We start from the raw sequence: 23,914 nt of genomic DNA on the forward strand, positions 1-23,914 counted from the left end.
TCAACCATGATCTCATTGAATGGCGGAGCTGGCTCAACGTGTAGGTGGCCTACTCCTGCTCCTATTTCTTATGTTCTGGGATAAGGCTACATCATCCATGAGGATGATTAAATGGCAGGGCAGATTCCATGGGCTGAATGGCCTAATTCTGCTCCTTTGTCTTACAGTTTTATCTTCTCCTCTTTTACATTAGGCATTCAGATTTAACTGTCATTCGAATAATGAAAGCATAATCTCATTAATTCTTCCAAGTAAGTTGCATAGCCAATAAAAACTGCAGTAATTTTAATTAAATCTGCTTCCTGTTGCACTTTTAAAAGCTTTTTAGAATTAGAAAGTGATAAAGTTTGTCAGCACAGGAAACAGGCCCTTTGGCTCAACTTCTCCATGCTAGTTCCATTTGCCTGAGATCAGGTCTAAACCTTTCATATCCATGTACCAATCTAAAAATTACAAATGTCCCAACTTTACTTCCTCTGGCAGCCTGCACCATATGCTTACCAGATTCTGTGTAGGGATAAAAGGTACCTCTCATATTCCATTTAAATCTTTTTCCTCTCACTTTAAATCTGTGCCCTCTGGTTTTCGATTCCCCTCCCCTGAGAAAAAGACCATGATTATTTACTTTATCTATGCTGCTTATGACCTTACAAACCTCTATAAGGTCTCCCCTATCTTTTATTCTCAGGGAGAATAGTCCTCTCCTTATAATTCAAGCCTTCTGGACCCAGGAATATTTTTTGTGAATCATTCCAGCTCAATGATATCTTTCCTGTATCTAGGTGACCAGAGGTGCACACAATACTCCAAGTAGTGGTCTCACCAATGTCTCAAACAGTTTAATATGATGATATCTCTACTCCTGTACTCATTGCCTTAATAGGTGAAGACATGCATGTCAAACAACTTCTTCACTACCATATCTACCTGTGTGCACTTTCATGGAGCTATGTACCTGTACCTCCATATCTTCTGTTCTACAGCACTGTTCTTTCCAGGACACTACTGTGGAAGTCCTGCATCTGCTTAACCAACCAAAGAGCAACACCTCACACTTGTCCAAGTTAAATTCCATCTGCTATTCCTCTCCCCACTTTCCCACTTCATTTCTGATGTAATCGTCGATAACTTTCTTCATTATCTACTGTACTGCCAATTTTGTTGTAATATGCAAGAATATTTGAATAGAATTACATCCCTGAACAAATAAAGCTTGTTTAAGTTCCATTTTAAAAGAATAGTGCATGCTTAGGCACAGATTAACTTTGATGATGTCCATACTGAACAAAAACCAAACAATTTTTTCTTGCTTCTTATCTTGAAGAACAACAGAGAGGAAGATCTTTTAATTCTTAAAATCTAAAACTCCATTTTATTTTTTCAGTGGGCATTGAAGTAAAGCACCATTTTTAACTCCTCTGGTTCTTTAAGTAATTTGTGAAGGCTTGATATCTAAAGTGGCAACAGGAAATGTATCTGTAGATTTTTGGTCTTCTGATCGACTCAAATAAAAAGTAACAATTATATTTATCTGAAGTTTTAATTCGAGTCACAAATAAAGCTCCAGCTCATCGTGACTTACACCTCAGCTATGTATTTGTGCTCATGAAATAATGAGGAGATATTTAATTAATATGTTAACGATGTCTTTGTCAGACATGAATTTGAAAGTTGAATTGAAATTCCAGATGGCAAAAGACATCATAGGCAAGGAGCAAAATTTCAACTCAAAGGTTGTACTGTAATACCATGTTGTAAAGGATGATGGGACTGAAATATACTGTTTGCTGTGATGCAAAATGGGTGTCTTCTTTTTGGCAATAATGTAATGTGTTCATAGAGCTTATTCCACAGTAAGCCTTGCTGAACCATTGAACTATCAGTGCTCACTGATTTTGTTGTTAAGCATCTCTATAGGTTCCACAGTGCACACTCAGATGCAGAATAGCCGACCAGTTATAGAGTCAAGCTGATTATGGTGATTACTGCTGACTGGACTACTTTCTCAGAGCTGAAACTTTTGTAGATAACATTCCAGAAAACTGTTTCACCTAACATTTTAAAAGTAATCAAACTGTCCCAGTTAATTTCATAACCATCCATGAATAAGTCAGCTCATGAAAGAGAATGCCAGACCCTCTAAAACTGACTCGTGAAAAGAGCACATTTAAAGAGAATAATTAATTTTATGTATTTTAATTTTACAATCTTTATTTCATAAGGATTTGATCTACCATTCTATAGTGAGCAATAATAATTTAATTTTAGAAAACTGGATGAAACTCCTGATCCCTTGCGCAATAGATCTTCCTGAAGGGAGGGCCGATCAGAGCTTCGACAACAGTTTCTACAGGATTATAAGAGGCATAGATAAGGTAGACAGCCAACACCTTTTTCCTAGGTTAGGAGTAGTAAACACCAGAAGATAACTGTACAAAGTGAAGGGAGGAAGGTTTAGAGGAGACATCATTGGTAAGTTTTTTTTACATAGAGTTGTGGGTGTCTGGAATGCATTGCCAGCAGTAATAGAATAGGCTCGATCAATAGGCACATTTAAGAGACTCTTAGACACATGGATGAAAGAAAACAAGAGGTTTTCAGCACAACGTGGAGGACTAAAGGGTATGGAAATGTTCAATAAGGTGAGGTTGGAGTCTCCCAGATGATGATCTCACTTCTTTTCCAATGGGAAGGTGCTTGGTCCTTCTCATCGTATCCTCTGACCAAGTCCAACAAGACTTGGTACTGAGCTGCAGGTGTGGTTAGCTGATTTATTAACTCCTTGAAATAAACATAACAGTTCAGATTAGATTCAAATAGTGGATATCAACTATGCAACCAATAATCGCATACGAATATCAAGAAAGAATATACAGAAGTTTGTTATATTGTATATATATATATATATAAATTCTGATTTAAAGTTACTCATACAATGTGTCATCTGTTCTTTTTCTAGATGCTTATTCACCAAATGACAATGGAACTAAATCGGAATCTGTTTCAAGCCTTCAACCTCAGCCTTCATTAAGTTCCATGCAGAATTCGCCAGGACCCAAACGTTCTGGAAACACATTGAAAAAATGGCTGACAAGTCCTGTCCGTAGACTCAGCAGTGGCAAGGCAGATAATAGGAAAATTGTCAAGCAGAAAAGAGGCAGGAATGGCAAGCCTGGCATAGATCCAACATCACCCAAAACAGGGGAGAATGAAATTGCACCTCAGGAAGATAGTGCAGATGAGGTACGTTGCCTTTGATCCAATGGAAGATGGATTTTTGTGACCTTATTTAATGGGTAAAACTGATATGCTGTGAACTGACCATGAATAATGAAACTTTCTGTTCGCTTAAATATTAAGTACTTTGTTCATTCTAGCCAAGAACAATAGAGCCAAGAATTTGCCAGGTTCAATTTCCACTCTGTTTCCAAGTTCAGTAATCATGGGTGAAATGGTGTCAGCAGGTTACATTGGGTCTCAGCTGGATTAAGAAGGGGAAGGTCTTGACTGGAATGTCAGCTGCTGATTGCTATCAAATCAACTTTGCTAGTAGTTGATAGGGAAATGTGTGGATTCATTATTTTGAGTGGACAAGCAAGACAAATTTAGACTCAGCTGCAATATTTCTGACACTCTGAGTTCATTTATAAATTTGAGTGAATTATCAGAATCTCTTGATGTTTTTAGAAGTGTATTCAGTTCAGGGACATAGGTACTTAAAATGGAGAATGAGAAAATGTATTTAAACTTCCATGAAGACCAGGAAAGCAGTTTAGCGACATTTGATTTGAAGTTTATTTGTTATATTAAACCCAGTACAGTGAGAAGGGTTCTACCATAAGCAATCCAATAGGTTATCTCTAACATCCATACAATATGCAGGTCAGGTCATTGGAGATATTTATTCCTAAGATCTTGAAATGTTTGACTTCAGCGCCATTGGTGTAGATAGACATGAAGTCCCTTCTCCTTCTGCTGAAACCAATAATCATCTTTTTTGCCTTATTGACATTAAGAGAGATGTTGTTAGACTTCTTATCTCCTCGTGTTCTGCCTCCTGATTATTTAATACTTGGCCTTGTACTGAAGTGTTGTCGGTGAATTTGAAGATGAAGTTTATACATTCATGGGTCTAGAAGGATTATAGTAGGGGAATGAGTACAGATCATTGAGGAACACAGATGTTGAATGTGATCTTGAAGGAGATGTCCTTACTCATTTTCATTTATTGTGATGTTAGAGAGGAACTAGATCCCAATTTTGGGAAGGAATTTGCTAGGGATTGTGATCTTGGAGGCAAGACAGTAGTCTACAGACAATAGTCTAAAATCTCTTTCACACTTGCAAGTGATCCCATGAATTAACTGCCAATTGGCCTTTAAAGTGTCTAGTGTGAAAGCAAAATCAGGTCAACGCCAGCGTCAGATGACATCATCTCATGGCGGGGACTGACTGCCTCGATCCCTAGTACAATCCCCGGCATCTGCATAAGTGGGAAATGAGCAATTGCATTGTGGGACTGAAATGACCCAAGTTTTTTCATGAGTGCAGGAACATGAAGGAAGAAAAGATTAAAATTAAGGTATAAACTTTGCCATGGGAAAGTCGCAGTGGGAGAGGGAAAGGAAATAAATAGCAATAAATAAACAGCGTGGGAAAATTGGTAGTGCTATAGCGTACAATTTATAAAGACTGTGGGGAAAAAGCAATTGCAGATCTGACTTCACAGAATGCTGTGTGGCAGAGAAACCCTTCCATGAATGCTCCGTGCATGCAGCCAGGCATACAGCTCTTTCTCTGCCACATGGAATTCTGGGAGGGCAGGTCCGTCATCGCTTTTTCCCCACAGAATTTTTAAATTGTACGTGATAGTGATACCAACTTTCCCACACTCTATAAGATGTGTGCTATAGCACTACAAACTATCCCACACTGTATAACTTGTGTGCTAAATCGCTACCAACTTTCCCACCCTGATTAAAAATTGTCTGCTTTTGCTATTTATTGCTAGCTCTTTCCCACGGTCCCTTATAAAGGCTTCTATAGGTTGGCACAACAACAACAGGGCTGAAGGGCTCATACTATGCTGTACATGAAGCTCAATTATGTTGTAATTAGGCATGATTAATTTTGTTCAAATATAAGGTCATAATACATTGATCAGAATTTAGGGCAGGTCCACCATCACTCAATGAGTCATGACATCACTGGTAGATGATAGATTAGTCCTAACCCTGGGATGGCTGCTTACAAGTGTGAACGTGTGCAGTGTCCCAGTTAGAGGTGGTTAAGTGTGAAAAGCCAAACCCCCATTCCTATCCCTGGACCCTGAACAGCCAATTTAGTGGGATACAAGAAGAGATAGGCTTAAAATAGGTGTCCTTGGCATCTAGCCAGGAAGATAGACGATAGGCAAATTGAAGAGGGACAAGGCTGGTTGGGAAACTGAAGTACATGTGAGCCCCGACCATCCTTTAAAAGTATTTCCTGATGGTGGATGTCAGAGCCACCAGTCAGTAGTTGTTTAAGCCTGTTATTGTGCTTTTCTTCAGTACTGGTATAATGACAGCCTATTGCAGGGAGGGATGTTGAACTAATGTAAACATTTAAAGAACCTTGTCCAAATCATTAAAAGCATTTACATGACTATAAAACAGCAATTATATAAGACACTGAAGAAATGTATGTTCTTTATTTTTTATTTAATTTCTCTAACAGAAGGGAAGGAAGGATGAACCACCCAGTGGCACGTTATCTAAATCTTCATCTGGAATGCAGAGTGGAGGAGAAGATGAGCCAGATGATGAGTCGCATACCCCTCTTCCTCCACCAATGAAAATTATCGATAATGATCCTTCACCAGAGGATTGTGTATGTAACAGAGTGATATAATATCAGCATTAATAATGAAACAAATCATTTTGTAGGGTCGATCATCGATGTAAGCAATAGGATGGTATTTTTCTACTACCTCTATCCTGTAAACTGCAAGAATTTGCTTTCTCTATATAGGAAGAGTTAGGTAAACAAATTATTGATTGTTTAGAATTTATGTTGAGCTTTTCTTTTCATAGTTTCACACCATTTAAAATAACTCACCCTCAGCTTACAACTCAGGCAGCAGAGCAGCGATGGTTGCAGGGCAGGTTTATTCCAAAAAAAGAAATATTTGAATGGAAAAATAACGCAACTATTGTTGACGAGAAAAGTAAAAGCAAAAGAGAGGGATACAAGGAAGCAAAAATTAGTGGGAAGAGACCAGACTGGGAAGTTTTTAAAAGCTTACAGAAGGCAACTAAGGAGGTCACTAGGAAAGAAAAGATCAATTTTGAAAGGAAGCTTACAAATAATATCAAAATGGATATCAAAGGCGCTTTTAAGTATATTAAAAGTAAAAAAGAGGTGAGAGTAGTAGAGATAGGACATATAGAAAATGACACTGAAGAAATTGTTATGGCAGACATGGAGATGACAGAGGAACTGAATGAGTATTTTGTATCAGTCTTCATTGTGAAAGATGTTAGCACTCTACCAGAATTTCAAGGGCATCAGTGAAAAGAGGTGAGTGCAGTCATGATCACCAGGGAAGGTGCTTAAGAAGCTGAATGGTCCAAGGGTAGATAAGTCATATAGAATATGCTCTCAGGTTCCAAAAGAAATAGCTATTGTTATGTCCAGAGGACCCCAAAACCCAGCAGCAATAGAAATTCACCAAGACAAATGGTTACTTAAACAAAAGTTACTTTTAATTTTCTTTAAACATAAAAACAGGATCAAACTTTAACTTTAAGTTCAGAAAAGTTCTTTGATTCACAGTACAATCTCACTTCTCACTCATCCAAGTTCACCGGTATCAGGTAATTCTTATACTGTGCACAAAATTTAACATTTATGAATCTTCACCATGCTTTTGTGCTTGAAAGGTAAATGGTTACTGCTCAGGAAGATTCTTGTTGGTTTTCAGAGAGAGAGAGATTTGTTGTTCGTTGGACACAAACTGATTCCTTCCGATCAGCCATTTCAGTGTCTTGCTGAAGAAACTTGTCCCATCAGAGTTTTCCAGATGCTAACCTCTTTCTTTCAGGTCACCACATAGTTCCTTTTTGTTTCCATTTTTTCAAGTGAAATATTATACAGCCAGCCATCTCCTCTTATATGGACCACAAGGGCTTTGACCAGGCTGAACTAAGAACTCACAACCCATCTTCAAAATGGGGTTTTTCCACAAGCTTACAAGCTTGTCATGTTCCAGTCCCATCTGCTGCTGCTGAACTGTAGAACTCTCTCTCTCTCTCTCAGAGAAAACCACATGACCCCTCTTAGACCAGCAAGCTGCATTCAAACAGGCTGCAGCACTGGACCCGATCTTCAAGTCCATTCATCTGTTGCTTTCCAAAACAATAATGCATTACTCCACAGCATGTCCAATTAATACCTACTTATGAAGTCTCTATAGGCATTCTTCAAAGTTTTTGCAAAGGCACTAAGAGCCTGAACTGTCTGGCTTAAGCAGAGCTCCAACCTTTTAAATAAGATCTGTTTTGAAGTGTTTATATCTGTGTGTGACCTAACTAAAAATCCCACAATTTATCTTCTTTAAAACATATCTAAATATAATTAAAAATATAGCATAATCTGTCACACTATAGAGATTGTGGAGACATTAGTAACGACCTTCCAAGAAACAATAGATTCTGGCATGGTTCTGGAAAATTGCAAAAGTCATTCCACTAATTTAAAAGGGAAGGAGGCAGCAGAAAGGAAATTATAGATCTGTTAGCTTAACATCAGTGGTTGGGAAACTGTTGGAGTCAATTGTCAATGATAAGGTTATGGTCTACTTGGAGGTGCATGACAAGATGGGCCAAAATTTCCTTAAGTGAAAATATTTGGATGGGGAGAAAATTCAAATTTAGGAGGAGTGCAAATATGCTCCATATCAAGAGGAACAGAATATAAGAGCAGAGGTGATAATAAGGTTTATAAGACACTGGTGAGGCCTCTTTTGGAGTATGAGGTACAATTTTGGGCTCCTTATTTAAGAAAGGATGTGCTGTCATTGAAGAGGGTTCAGAGAAGGTTCGCAAGAATAATTCCTGGAATGAAGGGATTAGCATATGAAGAATGCTTGACAACTCGTGGACTGCACACCTTGGAGGGGGGACCTCGTAGAGACATTTTGAATGTTGAGAGCCCTGGACAGAGTAGATGTGGCAAAGTTGTTTCCCCCGGGGAATCTAAGGCAAGAGGACACAACTTCAGGATTGAAAGACGCCCATTTAAAACAGAAATGCAGAGGAATTTCTTTTGCCAGAGAGTGGTGAACTTCTGGAATTTGCTCCCATTGGAAGCAGTGTAGGCCAGGTCATTGGGTGCATTTAAGGCAGAGATTGATAGATATCTGAATAATCAAAGGTTATTGGGAGAAAGCGAGTAAGTGGAGCTGAGGGGGAGAATGGATCAGCTCATGATGGAATGGCAGAGCGAACTTGATAGACCGAATGGTGTACTTCTGCTTCTACATCTTACGGTCTTATGGCATGGTTCGCATAATGGTTAATGCAATTAGATTAGAGTGCCAGCGACCTGGGTTCAAATCTGGTGGTGTCTGTAAGGAATTTGTACATTGTCCTCATGAGTTTCCTCTTGGTGCTCCATTTCCTCTCACCCTTCAAAAATGTACAGGGATTGAAAGATAATTGGTTTATTTGGGGGAGCATGAGCTCATGGGCTGGAAGGGCTTGTCAATGTGTTGTAAGTCTAAAAAAAACTTGTCATCAACAGAGTTTGTGAATTAACCACTTCACCATCACAATTATTTAAATCCAGTATTCTGAAACCATCTTAAATGTGACATTATTTAGTGAAACAAAATTGTTTAACATAGTATCTATGCAAAAGCTCAGCTGATAATGCTGTTAATAAGTGAATTCCTAAAAGACATTGCCAAGCTAGAAGAATCTAATGGGCACAAAACAAAATTGTTTGTTCAATTGACTGCTGAATCCCAAATGCTCAGACTAATTTCACCCTCCATGTCTTGTTATAATACCCACAATTATCTCTGTGAGGAAATAGCTCCCCCATAATCTACTACAGAGGCTCACTGGGTTACACATGACAAGACCTATTGAAGTACAAGTTTACGCAACTTCTCCCATACATTTATAAAGGATTTTCAAGATAATAATAATATAAGCTATTGTACTGTTTGTTAATAACTGAATACAATTCAATTCATTTAATTGTGGGTCGTATCAGGGTGAATACTTAATGAAGTGAAAGAATTATAACAAGTGTCTGTGGAGTGGTGTAATGTGGGTAACTATACAAAATGGATATTTCTGATATAGATTTATAAGGCACTGCTGAGCTCTCACGGAGTATTGTGAGCAGTTTTAGGCTCCTCATTTAAAAAAGATTACGCTGACGTTAGAGACAGTTCAGAGGAGGTTCTGGGAATGAAAGGACTATTGTATCAGGAACGTTCAAAACACCTCTTGGCCAGAACTCATTGGAATTTAGGAGAATGAGGGGGAGAATCTCATTGAAACATTTCAAACGTTGAAAAGCATGGACAGAGTGGATGTAAAAAGGTTGTTACCCATGGTGGGAGAGTCTAGGACAAGAGGGGAGAACTTCAGGATTGAAGGCTGTACACTTAGAATAGAAATGCGAGGAATTTCTTCAGCTAGAGGGTGGTAAATCTGTGTAATTTTTTTGTCACAGGCCATAGTAAAAGCCAGGTTATTGGGTATGTTTAAGGCAGTGATTGATAGGTTCTTGTTTAGCCAGGGCATCAAAGGTTATGAGGAGAACGCCAGGCAGTTTGGCTGAGTGGGAACATGGATCAGCTCATGACTTAATGGGGTGAATAGCCTATTTCTCCTCCTGTGTACTTATGGAGTAAACAGTTTACAAATTGTTCTCAGGAACAGAACCTGGGGAATAAATATTCAACTTGATTTAATGAATTGTAGCTTTTACCAAGTACCCATGATGGAACAAGAAATTACAGACCCTAGGGAATATAATGGAGGTGTTCAAAATTACTGTGATCTTTTAGAAAGGAGATAGGTGCAGAACTAGGTAATTAAAAATGTAATAATTGCACCTCCTAGAAGTCAGTTGGAGTAAGATTTCCAGATATTTAATAATGAACACAACATGGATTCATATACAGGTAATCCTCAACTTCCAATCTATATGGGATACGCATGACCCAAATTTTTTAAAATCTTTATTAAAACTACTGTAAAATACCTATTTTGTATAAATGACCAACCCCAAGTTACAACCAATCCTTTGGTCCTCATTACAGTTGTAAGTCAGGGACTACCTGTACAATTTCAGTTGCATCTACATTGCGATTAACCTTCATAAGATCTTTCACATTTGAGTCTGAAAGATTAATTATGATTTTGGAAAATAAAAGAGGATCTAATATGATTATTGATTTTAAATGTTCTTGGATAACAGAAAATATCCCAATACAAATTAAGCTTGAGATTTATGGAATAGGTACAATCAGTTACTCATGACAAAAGAAAATATTAACATAGAACATAAGAAATAGGAGCAGGAGTCGGCCATCTGGCCCATCGAGCCTTCTCTGCCATTCAGTAAAATCATGGCTGATCTGATCATTGACTCAACTCCACCTACCTGCCTTTTTCCCATATCCCTTAATTATTTTTTGATGTAAAAATCTATCTAACTGAACCTTAAATGTGTTTAATGAAGTAGCCTCGACCGCTTCCCTGGGCATAGAATTCCAGAGATTCACTCCTCTCTGGGAAAAACAGTTTTTCCCCACATCTGTCTTAAATCTACTCCCCTGAATCTTGAGGCTGTGACCCCTAGTTCTGATCTCAACCACCATTGAAAACAATGTTCCTGCCTTAATTTTATCTATCCCTTTCATAATTTTATATGTTTCTATCAGATCTCCTCTCATTCTTCTGAATTTGAGTGAGTATAATCCCAAATGATGTAGTCTCTCCTTGTAGGTCAACCCCCTGAGATCAACCTGGTGAACGTCCTCTGGACGGCCTCCAAGGCCAGTATATTCTTCCTCAAGTAATTTACATTGCAAGCAACTCATCATCATCATGGCCCATCCCTTCGCGAGTGAAGATGAACACGGTGCCTTGTAGCTCTTCTGCCCTCACAGAACATATTTTGTAGTTGTTGGCACATTGTGATGTGCCACTGCGAATCGCGGAATGCCATGCAGTGCGATTTTTTTGAGAGGCCGTCCCAGTCAGTATGGTTGACGTTGAAGCAACTAGATTTGTAAAAACTAATATTTGTCATATTTCACTAGAATAATATTATTCTCTTCACATCACTTTTTATGAAACCTGTTGAAAGTTTATCAAAATTGAATTATGAGCAAACAAGGCAATTGGTAAACTGTTTCGTAGTATGGAAATGATACCATAATCCAATTTAATCTGTACTGATGTTCGTTAAATTGCTTTGGCATTGTTCTGTGAATGATGGCTATTGTATGAGCTGGCATTATCATTTGTGACACAATTGTCTGATAATGCCATACCTGGTGTATGTTTTTTTTATTACTAGTAGTTCTGTTATTTATTAGTTCCTCAGGGCTGTTGGTGTTACTGATAATACCAGCATTTATTTCCTATTCATAATTACCCTTGAAAAAAGTCTGGTAAAGGTACTTCCAAAATGCATTGGGGGTAATGTGAAAATTTTGACACAGCAACAAAGATTTCCAGCTCAAGTTGATATGCAGCTTGCAGTAAAGTGGCATGTTCATGCACCTGATGCTCTTAATGGTGGAGCTTGTGGATTTGGAAGGTGCTGACAGAGTGGCCTCAATGGGTAATCCAGTATTTTTTGTAGAAAATACACACAATAGTCACATTGAGGGAATAAATTTTGAGGATGGTGGATAGGTTGTCAATCAACTAAACTACTTTGTCCTGTGTAGTGCTTGAGTTTATCAAGAGTTCTAAAGTAATAGAGTTAAACAACATGGAAACAGGCTGTTTAGCCAACTCATCCATGCTGAACCAGTCCTATTTGGCATTTGGTCCTTTTCCCTCCAAGCTTTTCCTTTCTATATATCTATCCAAATATCTTTTAAATGTTGTGGCTGTTCCTGCCTCTACCACCTCCTCCAGCAGGTTGTTTCATAGTTTTCATGTAGCAGTTAGCACAATGCTATAGCAGCATCAGTGACCTGGGTTCAAGTCCACTGCTGCCTGCAAGGAGTTTGCAAGTTCTCCCCATGACTGGTGCTCCATTTTTCTCCCATATTCCAAAGACATAAATTAGAACATGAGTGTAATTGGGTATTACCGTGTTATATCTCTAAACTAAAATGTAAAAAATACCTCGGACCCCTTTAAATTTTTCCCCTCTCATCTTAAACCTATGTCCTCTCGTTTTATACACCCACCCTTTGAAAAAGGCTGTGACTGCCCACCTTATCTATGCCCTTCATGATTTTGTAAACCACTATAAGGTTCCCCCTCAACCTCATTCACTGCAGGGAAAAGAGCCCCAGTCAATCCACCCTCTGTTTATAACTCAAGTCCTGTGAATCATTTTGGTCTATCTTTTCTGTTTGAGATAGTGTCATCGTACAGATGAATCGTATTCCATTAGGGCACTTCATCTGTGCCTGTAAATGGTGGAAAAGCTTTGGAGTATCAGAAGATTAATATCTTGCGTTAGATACCCGGCCACTGGCCTGCCCTTGTAGCCATTATATTTATGTTCCTGGTCAACAGAGACACCAGTTTATAGATGACAGGAGTTTAAGTGAATGTAATGCCATTGAATAGCAAGACTGGGTAGTTAGATTCTATCTCGTTGGAGATGATCATTGCTGACCACTTTTATGTCATAAATGTTATTTCCTACTTGTCAGTAATGCCTGAAAGTTCTCCAGGTCTTGCTGCACCCAGATTCATATTCTGAGAAATAAAATTAAGCATAGTCCAATGATTAAGTAATGCCAAAACTTAAACTTGAGGTGAAGGAAATTTCTTTGGCGAAGTAATTGAAGTTACTCAAGCCTTAGGAATTTCCACAATGTTGTGTTGGGACTGGGCTGATTGATTTCCAACAGCCACAAGTATCTTCCTTTGTACAAGGTATATTGGAGTATTTTCACCTTAATGTCCACCAATTTTCCTAAGGTCTCTTCATACTCAGTCAAATGCTGCTTTGGAGTCAAGGGCAGTCAACCTAATTTGGTAAAGGGTTTGATATGTTTTGGAACTGAAAGGCCCTGCCACTTCCTGAGCTGGATATTGATGAGCAAGTTATTGGTAAGTTTTTGCTGATGGTTGAGAATAAGGTGGTAACGAGCTGACTAGAATTAGTTTTGCTTTTTGTTATCAGGACATACTGTACCTGATTTTCTACATTGTCAGGTAGATGCCAATGTTGCCTAGAGGAGAGATTGATTCTGAGTACATATTCAGTTCTTTGGACAGGATTTTTAATTGTTGAGTGCTCTCAGCAAGAAATACCACAAGTTTGGTCACTTGGATTCACCCAGAATGTAACCAATTTCCTGAGGACTGGCTCCGAAAATAGTGAGGGTCTCAGGTGGAAGTTCGGATGGATCACAATGTTCCATTCGCATGGTTGTGAATGTTTACCTTGTTTTGAAATTTTTGTTTGTTGGGCATGTCTTCATTGAGGTGGGATGCTGTTGAAGCTGCCTCTTCCCATAAGTTGTATTAGTTGTTTTATGCTACTACCTTCCTCGACCTGATGTGACAGATCTACAGAGCTTCAATCTAATGTTAGTTGTAAAATCATTAACCACTGTCTTTGCATGCTGTATATATATATATATATATATATATATATATAAAAAATGCACAGTAAGTACACGTAAAATTTTAAAAGCCCTAATCTGTAGCTGTTATGCACATGTGACTTTATATACATGGAGTTACATTGTATGAGAAGGTTCAGTTTGGTGCCAATTTGACGTGAATAAAGATGCTTACAGCTTCTCTTGAGTGGCAATGAGGATGACAAAATAAAATTTCCACACACCAGATGATGGGATCAACAGGACTTTGGGTTAAAAAGATATTGCAGGTGAAAATTTAGGAACGATGTCGAGCTGCAGCAAGATGAAAGCACGTGCTTGGCAGCAAGAAAAGAAACTCAAGAGAAAGACAACAAAATAGAGAGAAAGTGATACAAGAGAGAAAGTGAGTAAGTGAAAGGGAAAGTGAGAGAGAAACAGTAAACTGAGAGAGAGAGAGACAGACACCCAGTGAGGGGCCAGGACAGCCAAGGGGCAGAAACTGAGTGAGGGGCTGAACAGCCAGGGCTGGGCAGCTAGGATAGGATTGCCAGGACTTCCCAGGCCAAATGTTGCCAGCCCGGAGGATGATGCAGAAAAGTGATGGTGCAGAAAAATATCTGGGAAGAGATTGGAATTCCAGAAGATCAAAGACTTCAAAGAACAGAAATTGTTAAAAGGCATATTAAGGGCCTTTTGGGTATGATGATTGCAGAGGAAGAAAATTTATGGCAGTGGCTGTAGAAGAGCATTGCTGTGTGCCAGAAAGAGCTCCACGTAGTGGAGTGTCAGGAACTCGGTTTGGATGCATGTCTGCCAGAAGAGGATTGATCAATACTGCAGGTGTAAAAATATTTGTGGACACACTTGGAGGTCCTTTTAAAGGAGAAGAAAGAGAGGATGACAAAAGTAAAGTGCCTTAAGGAGGAAAATAAAAAACTTTGTGATATATTGTGTATGACAGGCTCCTCCATTGCTTATGATGCTGTCCCCAGAGTCGAACAGCTAGATGCATTTTGTCAGCACATTGCTTCATTTAATGAAGAAGGGAAATCCAGAACGGCTGAGCGTGAAGAAAAAAATAATATTTTGCATGGATGAACTCAATCAACTGCCTGGCACTAGCTTTGAGAGCGATATTATGCATGAGAATGTAAATTCATTCTGTTTGTCCAAAGAGAATATTATAGGCCTGAAAACATTACTTCAACAGCTTGAGATGAAGAGGGCTCAGAATTAAGCAAAGTGCTCAGAGCTGAGAAGTCAAATATTTAACCTGTGGAACTGATTGAAGATTTCTGATAAAAACAAAGGCATCAAAGCCGTTCAGATGAAGTCTTCAGAAATGAATCATGGGAAACGAAGACTACTACGAAGAAACTGAATCAATTTAATGTCTTCAGGGCACTTAAGGCAGATGAGATGAACTTCAAAATCTTCAAGGAAATGACCAAAGAAATGGGAAAGCATGTGAGAGGGAAGTATAAAGATAAGGAAAAAGGGAGGGAGCATGAGTGAAGGGAACGACAGCAAAAGGAACAAGATAAGCCACGTAGAGAACAGGAAAGGCAGAAATAGCAAGAAAAGGAGGAAAAGGGAAATGTTTGTAAAACTTGGATAACAGGGAATCTAAGAGAGACTCACTGGAGGAAGGAGAGCTTCAGGAACAAAAGATGGAGATAACCATTCACAATTCATCACACAGACAAAAAGGATCAATAGACGATCAAGGTGAGGAGGATGATTCTTAAGCAATTTTTTAAAAGTTGAAAAGTCTCGGTGTTCTTCATCCCCGAGAAGATCCAAGAGAGAAAGACACCTTCCAGTACATTTAAAAGACTATGTGCTGTGACTTCAAGACTTTGTATGTTTCCAGTTAATATATTTTAAGTTAGGTAGCGTGGGATCTATAGTTACCATGTTTAGTGGAAGTTATGTTTAAATTCTCTGTAGGGCTAACATAGTCATATTTAACTTTATACTTAATTACCAGTAAGCACAGAACATTTTTTGAGGAGGATGTGTTTTGGGAATGCGCATACTCGCTGACATTACACAGAGTTACATTGTGTGAGAAGGTTTAGTTTGGCACCATCTTGGCATGAATAAAGATGCTTACAGCTTCCCAAGAGTGATGTTATTTTCAAAGGAAAAATACAGAACAGTAGCTTCCCTAGTTTATGCTCAAATCCGGCACAGGTACCATGCAGCTTCCTGCCTTTTCACTTTTTCTTGCCATGCTGTCTTTGCCCCATCCTTCTCCAGCCATGTCAGACAATGATGTTGACTTGTTGCTTCTCAAAAACCTGAATGTCTGTTCTTTTTCTTGATAATTTCTGTTTCCATTTAAGCTTTCCCATCATGTAAATTGATGCTCTTGCATGGTTTGTTTTATGTAACCATTTCAATTGTGCATCTGGAGCCATGAATGATTAGCAAACATTTAGGCTCAGGATCTGACAACCATTACCTTTTTATGGAGGTAAGCACCAGTTCTGAGAACTTATAAAGATTTTCATTAATTGAAAAAAAAACATAGTTTGATTCAGTTAATTTTAAAGAATAGCTATATGAGACTCCCACCCCATTGCCACACTAAAATGTCTGTCCATGCCCTCAAGTACTGCCAAGTCGAGGCCACTTGCAAAGTGGAGGAACACATCTTATATTCCATCTCAACAGTGTCCAACTACGAGGCATCGATATTAGCCTCCATTTTCCGTTAACCCCTTTCCCTGGTCCTTCCCTTTTCCCTCATCCTGTATCCCTCCCTTCATCTCCCCAACCCCTTCCCTCTTCTCCCCATCACTTCACAGCTTTATTCTCTTCTACATTCCCATTTGTATCCACCTATTTACCTCTTATCTGTTAGCATGTGTTCCTCTCCCTTCAACCACCCACCCATCCCCCCCCCCCAACAACGTTTGATTCTGACCTGCCATTTAATCACCATGGATGCTGCTTGATGGGCTGAGTTTCTCCAGCACTTTTGTATATTGCATTAGACCCTAGCATCTGCAGATTTTCTTGTTTACCTAGACTAACTTATTTACTTCTTTTCAAACAATTCAAATTTTCTTCTCTATCAGGGTCTTTTTGACTGTTGAATGTTTTCAATTTCTATGTGGCTTAAATTTTCTCATACATTTCAAGCCTACATGTATTGGTCCATATCCTTTAGTGAGTTCATCAAATTCTCTAGAAATGGGTTTGGATTGCAGACTGGTTAACCAAATTCTATACCTTGTTTGCTTTCTCATAACCACCCATACTCCTTTGAATTTCAGTTGATTGATATAATCAATTAATTTTTAATGTTGAAATCAAATAGCACTTATCTCACATCAAGCCATTGTTTTCCAAATATCATCCCCAATTATTCTGATCTTACCTCAATATATCTGCTTCTCCATTAGTTTGTTTAACCTTCTATCGTTTTATTTTTAGATACACTAAATCCACTGATGCCTTTATTTTGCATTTCCAATGATCAAATGTTTGGTCAAAGAAATATGTTTTGTCCAGTAAGAGATATGTTTTATCAGCATGTTTACAAGAAATAGCTCATTGGTTTTATGACCACTTCAACTTTGTACTTTTAAAATCACAATATTATTTCTGAAGCCCTTCAGAAAAATAATTGAGTGCTTGTGCTGGATCTTGTTTTTTAATGAGTGGTTTGGTTCTTGTTGCCTTAGACGTTTATAGTGCAATTGTGTCCTTGAGTAAGCTCAACAAAGCTGGCACAATACTGGTATAAATGCTAGTAAGGCATTCTGGACACAATCTTGAGTTTGAGTTTCCAGCATTAAAACCATGAGACTTAACCTGCTGTTATTCAGTCACACAATTTGACTGGATTACTACCTCTCAGGCAGGGGCATTGGATAGGTAATCTCATAGGCACAGTAGGTACTTCTCAGAGGCAGGAGACACAGGAGTTGGGTGGGGAAACCACACTGGCACAGAGATTGGGTGGTAATCTCACAGACACTAGATTCAGGTGGGTTATCTCAACAGACAGGATATCCAGCCAGCTTCAAAAACTTCCAATGTATAATTCTAGTGTTTGATAAACAACTCCTGCAGCACTGGAGTGAATTTTGAACTTGCTTTCCAAATATAAAACTAACCAGGTTGCTCAACTACTTGATATCTTTTTCTTTAAGTTGAAGTAGTGCAAATAAAATTCAGCAGGTTTGATCAAAAGCAGCTAATGTTCATACCATTAACATACTTGAGCAAAATGTGGGAAATGTACCTAAATAGTTAAGACTGAGCATCTGGTTATGGATTCCCTAGCTGTTTTTATTTTTTTTTAATGATTTCAATTATGCCTTGCTATTTTAACTGCCCTATTGAATTTTCTTCCATAATTGTATGCTGTACTTCCTCTTCCCTTTCTCCCCCATTAGCATTACTAATGGATTGTTATTTTCCTCCTTTCTTTTCTTGCTCTTACTTCCGGTAATGTTCCCTTCCATTCTAACCCTGCAGTCCTCTTTGCATACTACCCATCAGAGTGCTTCTGAAATTCCCAGTGCTGCGGACCTTGTCAGTGCAATCGAAAAGTTGGTTAAAAGTAAACTGGTAAGTTTAGAGTTGAAAAAAAACAAAGTGGAATTATAGTGCCTCTTTCAATTACTGCATATTTAGCACAAAGATTATTTCAGTTCTGGGATTAGTGCTTAATGAATGGAATTTGACTGGATGACAACCCTGACTCCTTTTTACCTTAGCCAGTTGAACCCCACTCCATAAACCTGATCACATAATCAAAGATGACACTTTAGTGCATAGGAATGGATTGCATTACAGAACTCCCATCTATTGGGTAAGACACTCACAACATTCCCCCAGGTGGTTATAAAATACCTCACTGAATTATACAAAGAGAGCAGAGAATTCTCCCACTGTAAGTATCAATAAACCATTGTCTGCACATTGTTACTTCATTGTTGTTGGAATTACCCGTGTAAATCAGTTGTTGTCTTTCCATACACTGTGACAATGACAGCATTAAAAATAACTGCACAATTGCTCTAAAATACTTTGGGATTTCCTGGTGTCATAAAAACAAATGTATGTGTTTTCTTCTTTGTATCTTTAACAACAATGTATTTGAATGTTAGCAATGCAATGTGTCAAGGAATCTTTGATGATGGGTCATGTTTTCTTTAGTTCTGCTTAACAGTTCAAAAAATGACAATCAAAAGTATTTGTTCAGTTAAAACAGGATGTGATAGAGAAAATCAGCTTTTCAGAACCATTAAGTTTTGTGTTTCTTTATGACCTGAATCCTAAAATTAATTTTTAAAGTTTACAAGTTATTACTAAAAGGCAATATTTATTTCCACTCCAATCTACTGTATATAAGCTGCAGAGTTGATGAAAAATCCATCTGGACTTTCACAATAGTTGTGTGTTTTGGTCAACATCTCTTGAAAGCCCACAATTTAGAACAAAAGGGAGATATTAAGGATTGACTTTCCTTTTACAATAATGAACTTATGTCATAAATTTCCAGAAGAAAGGCATCCATAAAGGTTTCTTCATTATGCAAGGAACAAGATTTGCTATCAATGCTATCATATTGGATGAGGTTGTGCACAAAATGATCAATGGTGCCATCTCGGCCACAGCACAGAGGGTCATAAATCCTGCAACTCTTGTTCTCTATTTACTGGCTCAGAAATGATAGTAACATTTGGCAAGTCAAGAGGCCTTCCTATTCCAAGAAGTATGTGTGTAGATTGTTCAGATGATATTCCTGTCCTGCCGATGCTAAAATTAATCATCGTGTTTATATCTCGGTTTGTGAACTCTATTTTTGTTTCCAAAGGACTTCTCAAAACCTATTTATTTAGAAATCTTCCAAGCATTAATTATAATGTTATTGCAAAGTTTATTGGTGTGATAAATTGTCCTGAAACTTGTAAACTTGAATAAACTAGAAAAGTGTTGGAAATGTGCAGACTATCAGGCAGCATTTTTTGAAAAGAGAAAAAAAATGTTCATTTCTCAAGGCTACTCGCAATTATTACCCTAGTGTCCCCTGCTACAATTCACTAATATTATTTAAATCTGTTTGGGAGATCTAAATGGAAACCAGTTATTAAAGAAGAATAATTATACTTGTTCTCTACCCACCTTGAGTTCACAGGAATGTCACAGAAAATTTACATAACATGTTGTTCTATTATATTGATAGCCTAGTGACCTCACCATCAAGAATGAAGCAAATGTTATAACACTCAGATGGTTTATGTCAGTTATAACAGTGAAAATTATTACAATGCCTATTTCCCTGAACTTTGTGGGAATGACCATTTGTATGGAATGTGTATGATAGCACCAGTGGTAATAATGAGGATAGGATTGTATCATATTTAATAATTATGTGTATTGGTTTTGCTTGCCTTGTATTGAGATCAAATATGTTTTGTAACTCAACAATTAATCTTCATTAGTCTCTGGAACCAGGCTGCTCTTATCGAAGTAATTTGAAAGATCCCCTGAGCCCCGAGTCAATGAATTCATCGACATCACCTGGAGATTGTGAAGAAAAGCGGGTCAAAGCACTTAAAGGACAAACGTAAGCTCCATGTTTCCATGTACTTAAAGGACAAACGTAAGCTCCATGTTTCCATGCACTTAAAGGACAAACGTAAGCTCCATGTTTCCATGTACTTACCGGTACGGTAAAATATGAAAATTAATCATAATTGTTATGAGTCCAGAGGAACCCGGAACCCAGCAGCAACAGAAATTCACCAAGACAAATGGTTAATTAAACAAAAGTTGCTTTTAATTTTCTTTAAACATGAAAACAGGATCACAATTTAACTTGGCTTAACCCCCTTCTAATTCTAAGTGCACGTGTATGTAATGTGTGTATAAGTTCAGGAAAGTTCTTTGATTCAAAGTCCAATCTCACTTCTCACTCCTCCAAGTTCACCGGTATCAAGCAATTCTTATACTGTGCACAGAATTTAACATTTATAAAGTTTCACCAGGCTCTGGTGCTTAAAGGTAAATGGTTACCACTCAGGAAGGTTTTTGTTGGTTTCAAAGAGAGATTTGTTTCTCATTGCACACACGTAAAGTGATTTCCTCCAATCATCCACTTCATTGTCTTGCTGAAGAAACTTGCCTCGTCATGGGTTTTCCAAAAGATAACTTCTTCTTCCAGGTCACCAGAGTTCCTCTTGTTTCCCTCAATTCAGGAGAAACACTCCAGCCAGACATTTCCTCTTGTAAGGACCACAAGGGTGTTCAACAGGCTGAACTCAGAACTCACAACCCGTCTTCAACATGGGGTTTTCAACAAGCTGCCAGCTTGCCATGTTGCATCCTCCAAAAGCTACTGCAGAACTGTAGAATTGGTTTCACTCTCTCTCTCTCTCTCCAAAGAATCATATATTTTTCTCTATTTGTTTACCAAATCACATTTCCCCTCTTAGATCAGCAAACTTAGACAGATTGGTGGCACTGGAATCAGTTTTTGAGCCTGGCCATCTGTTGCTTTAAAGGCAATAGTCCATTTATTCCACAACATCAGTCCAATTAACACCTACATGTGAAGTCTCCATAGGAATTCTTCAAAGTTTCTTGTAAAGCCACTGTGGACATGATGTCTCTGCTTATCCATAGCTCTTGCATTTCAAATGATATGTCTTTTGTGAAATTTTAATGTCTGTTTGTGAAGTGACCGACATTAAACTACCCTCCCCCCCCCACATAATCTATCTCTTTTAAAGACATTTATATATAATATAAAATACAATATAACCCTTAGCACAATCAATTAATTCAGATCAGTTATTTTGCCTGAAATTCTTTTATAACATTGTATACAAATTTAAAGGAATCAAGAACTCTGGATTATATCATCTGAAAACTATTTCATGCTGTTATGCAAAACATTGGGTGCAATAGATTTGAACTACATTGGGCCAATCATGTCAATCTCATTCTGCGTGGAGACAGCCATTCTCTCTGCCCAAAGGCAATGTAACCTAAGTGAGGCCTCTGACGGCACAATGACTGCAACCCTGAAATTACCCTAAAAGCTTAATGGTTGGCAAAGCCCTACCTAAACTATTGCAGACTGTTGAAGATGCAAGTGATCCTAAATATCTCCAACATTCAGTAATGTTGAGTAAAGAGGGTTGGTGCGAGGACGCAGCCTTGCTTCACACCGTTGTCAATGGAGAAGGGTTCGGAGAGCTCATTGCTGTATCCGACCTTGTTGGTTTTCGTGCAGTTGGATAACCATGTTGAGGAACTTGGGGGGGCATCCGAGGCGCTCTAGTATTTGCCAAAGCCCTTTCCTGCTCACGGTGTCAAAGGCTTTGGTGAGGTCAACAAAGGTGATGTAGAGTCCTTTGTTTTGTTCTCTGCACTTTTCTTGGAGCTGTATGAGGGCAAAGACCATGTCAGAAGTTCCTCTGTTTGCGCGAAAGCCACACTGTGATTCTGGGAGGACATTTTTGGCGACACTAGGTATTAGTCTATTAAGGAGAATCCTAGCGAAGATTTTGCCTGCAATGGAGAGCAGCGTGATTCCCCTGTAGTTTGAGCAGGCTGATTTCTCGCCTTTGTTTTTGTACAGGGTGATGATGATGGCATCACGAAGGTCCTGAGGCAGCTTTCCTTGGTCCCAGCAGAGCATGAAAAACTCATACAGTTTGGCATGCAGAGCTTTGCCACCAGCCTTCCAGACCTCTGGGGGGGGGGGATTCCATCCATACCTGCTGCTTTCCCACTTTTCAGTTGTTCAATTGCCTTATATGTCTCTTCCTGGGTAAGGACCTCATCCAGCTCTAGCCTCAAGGGTTGTTGAGGGAGCTGGAACAGGGCGGATTCTTGGACTGAGCGGTTGGCAGTGAAAAGGGATTGGAAGTGTTCTGACCATCGATTGAGGATGGAGATCTTGTCGCTGAGGAGGACCGCCATCTGAGCTGCGCAGAGGGCTTTGGACTTGGGGTGAGGGGCCGTACACCGCCTTTAATGTCTCATGAAAACCCCTGAAGTCACCAATGTCGGCACTAAGCTGGGTTCGTTTGGCGAGGCTAGTCCACCACTCATTTTGGATCTCCCGGAGTTTGCGCTGAAGGTGGCTGCATGCGAGACGGAAGGCTCGTTTTTTTCTCTGGCCAGGAAGGCTTTCCAAGGTGAGCCTGGTGGGCAGATCGCTTCTTTGCCAGCAGCTCCTGGATTTCCTGGTTGTTTTCGTCAAACCAGTCCTTGTTTTTCCTGGAAGAGAAGCCAAGTACCTCTTCAGTGGATTGCAGTATGGCTGTTTTCAGCTGATCCCAGAGGGTTTCAGGAGACGTGTCCGTGAGGCATTTAATAATTTAATTAAATTAATTATTTAAAGCATTTAATTATTATCATTAAAAAATATTTTGGAAAATATATTTTTAAATTGAAATATTTATAAACATTGAAAAATAATAAATTCCACCAAATAAGTTAAAAGTGTAGTTTTGTTTTTCCATTAGCCCCCACTGAAATTCATAAAATGTCAAATCGTGGGCTGGAAGCAACAGAAATTTCCAAGCATTTTGTCCATTTCACAGTCACAGCATGATGATGGTCACTTTTCTCCTAAAATGCAATGACCATCCCCTGTTGCACCCTTTAACATACAAGTTACAGTACCTTGCAGTCCCTTGTTGTTTAAGAGAGATTGCAGGCTTTCTATTCAATGAAAGCTGAGACCATTTTGCTGTTCTTTGCAAGATACAAAGCTGTGGGCAAAGAAAACACGTGGCACGTGAAGACCATAGGTCCATATGGCATAGAAGCTGACCCTTCAGCCTTTCTAATCTGTTCCAAACTATTATTCTGCCTAGTTCCACTGGCTTGAATGCAGACCATATCCCTCCATACTCCTCCCATCTGTGCACCTGTCCATTTTTTGTTAAATGTTATAATTGAGCCTGCATTTACCAACTCAGCTAATAGCTCCTTCCACGCTCCCACCATTCTCGTGTACTCACAGGAGACAAACTTAACATCAGAATAATGAGTCACCATGAACAGAACACCTACTATATATTGTGTGATATGTTAATTACAATTCTAATACATTCCAGCTGC

At 38.7% G+C, this 23,914-nt stretch overlaps 1 protein-coding gene across 23 annotated transcripts in view; it reads left to right on the top strand.

The window, feature by feature from the left end:
• The window catches only part of LOC138762132 (kalirin-like), an 873,682-nt gene that overhangs the window by 749,229 nt on the left and 100,539 nt on the right, over positions 1-23,914 (top strand). For 22 of the 23 annotated variants that reach the window (XR_011356765.1, XM_069935559.1, XM_069935558.1 and 19 more), the window contains 4 exons: positions 2,960-3,243; positions 5,719-5,871; positions 18,305-18,397; positions 20,278-20,402. Coding sequence is in view for 22 of the 23 variants with exons in the window: in XM_069935559.1 (XP_069791660.1) it covers positions 2,960-3,243; positions 5,719-5,871; positions 18,305-18,397; positions 20,278-20,402 (655 nt within the window). In the remaining variant the exon portion in view is untranslated. The remainder of the gene's footprint in view (positions 1-2,959; positions 3,244-5,718; positions 5,872-18,304; positions 18,398-20,277; positions 20,403-23,914) is intronic. The other variant, XM_069935553.1, reaches the window with a different exon arrangement.

The sequence above is a fragment of the Narcine bancroftii genome, chromosome 4, assembly GCF_036971445.1.
Source record: "Narcine bancroftii isolate sNarBan1 chromosome 4, sNarBan1.hap1, whole genome shotgun sequence".
NCBI classification, from domain to species: Eukaryota; Metazoa; Chordata; class Chondrichthyes; order Torpediniformes; family Narcinidae; genus Narcine; species Narcine bancroftii.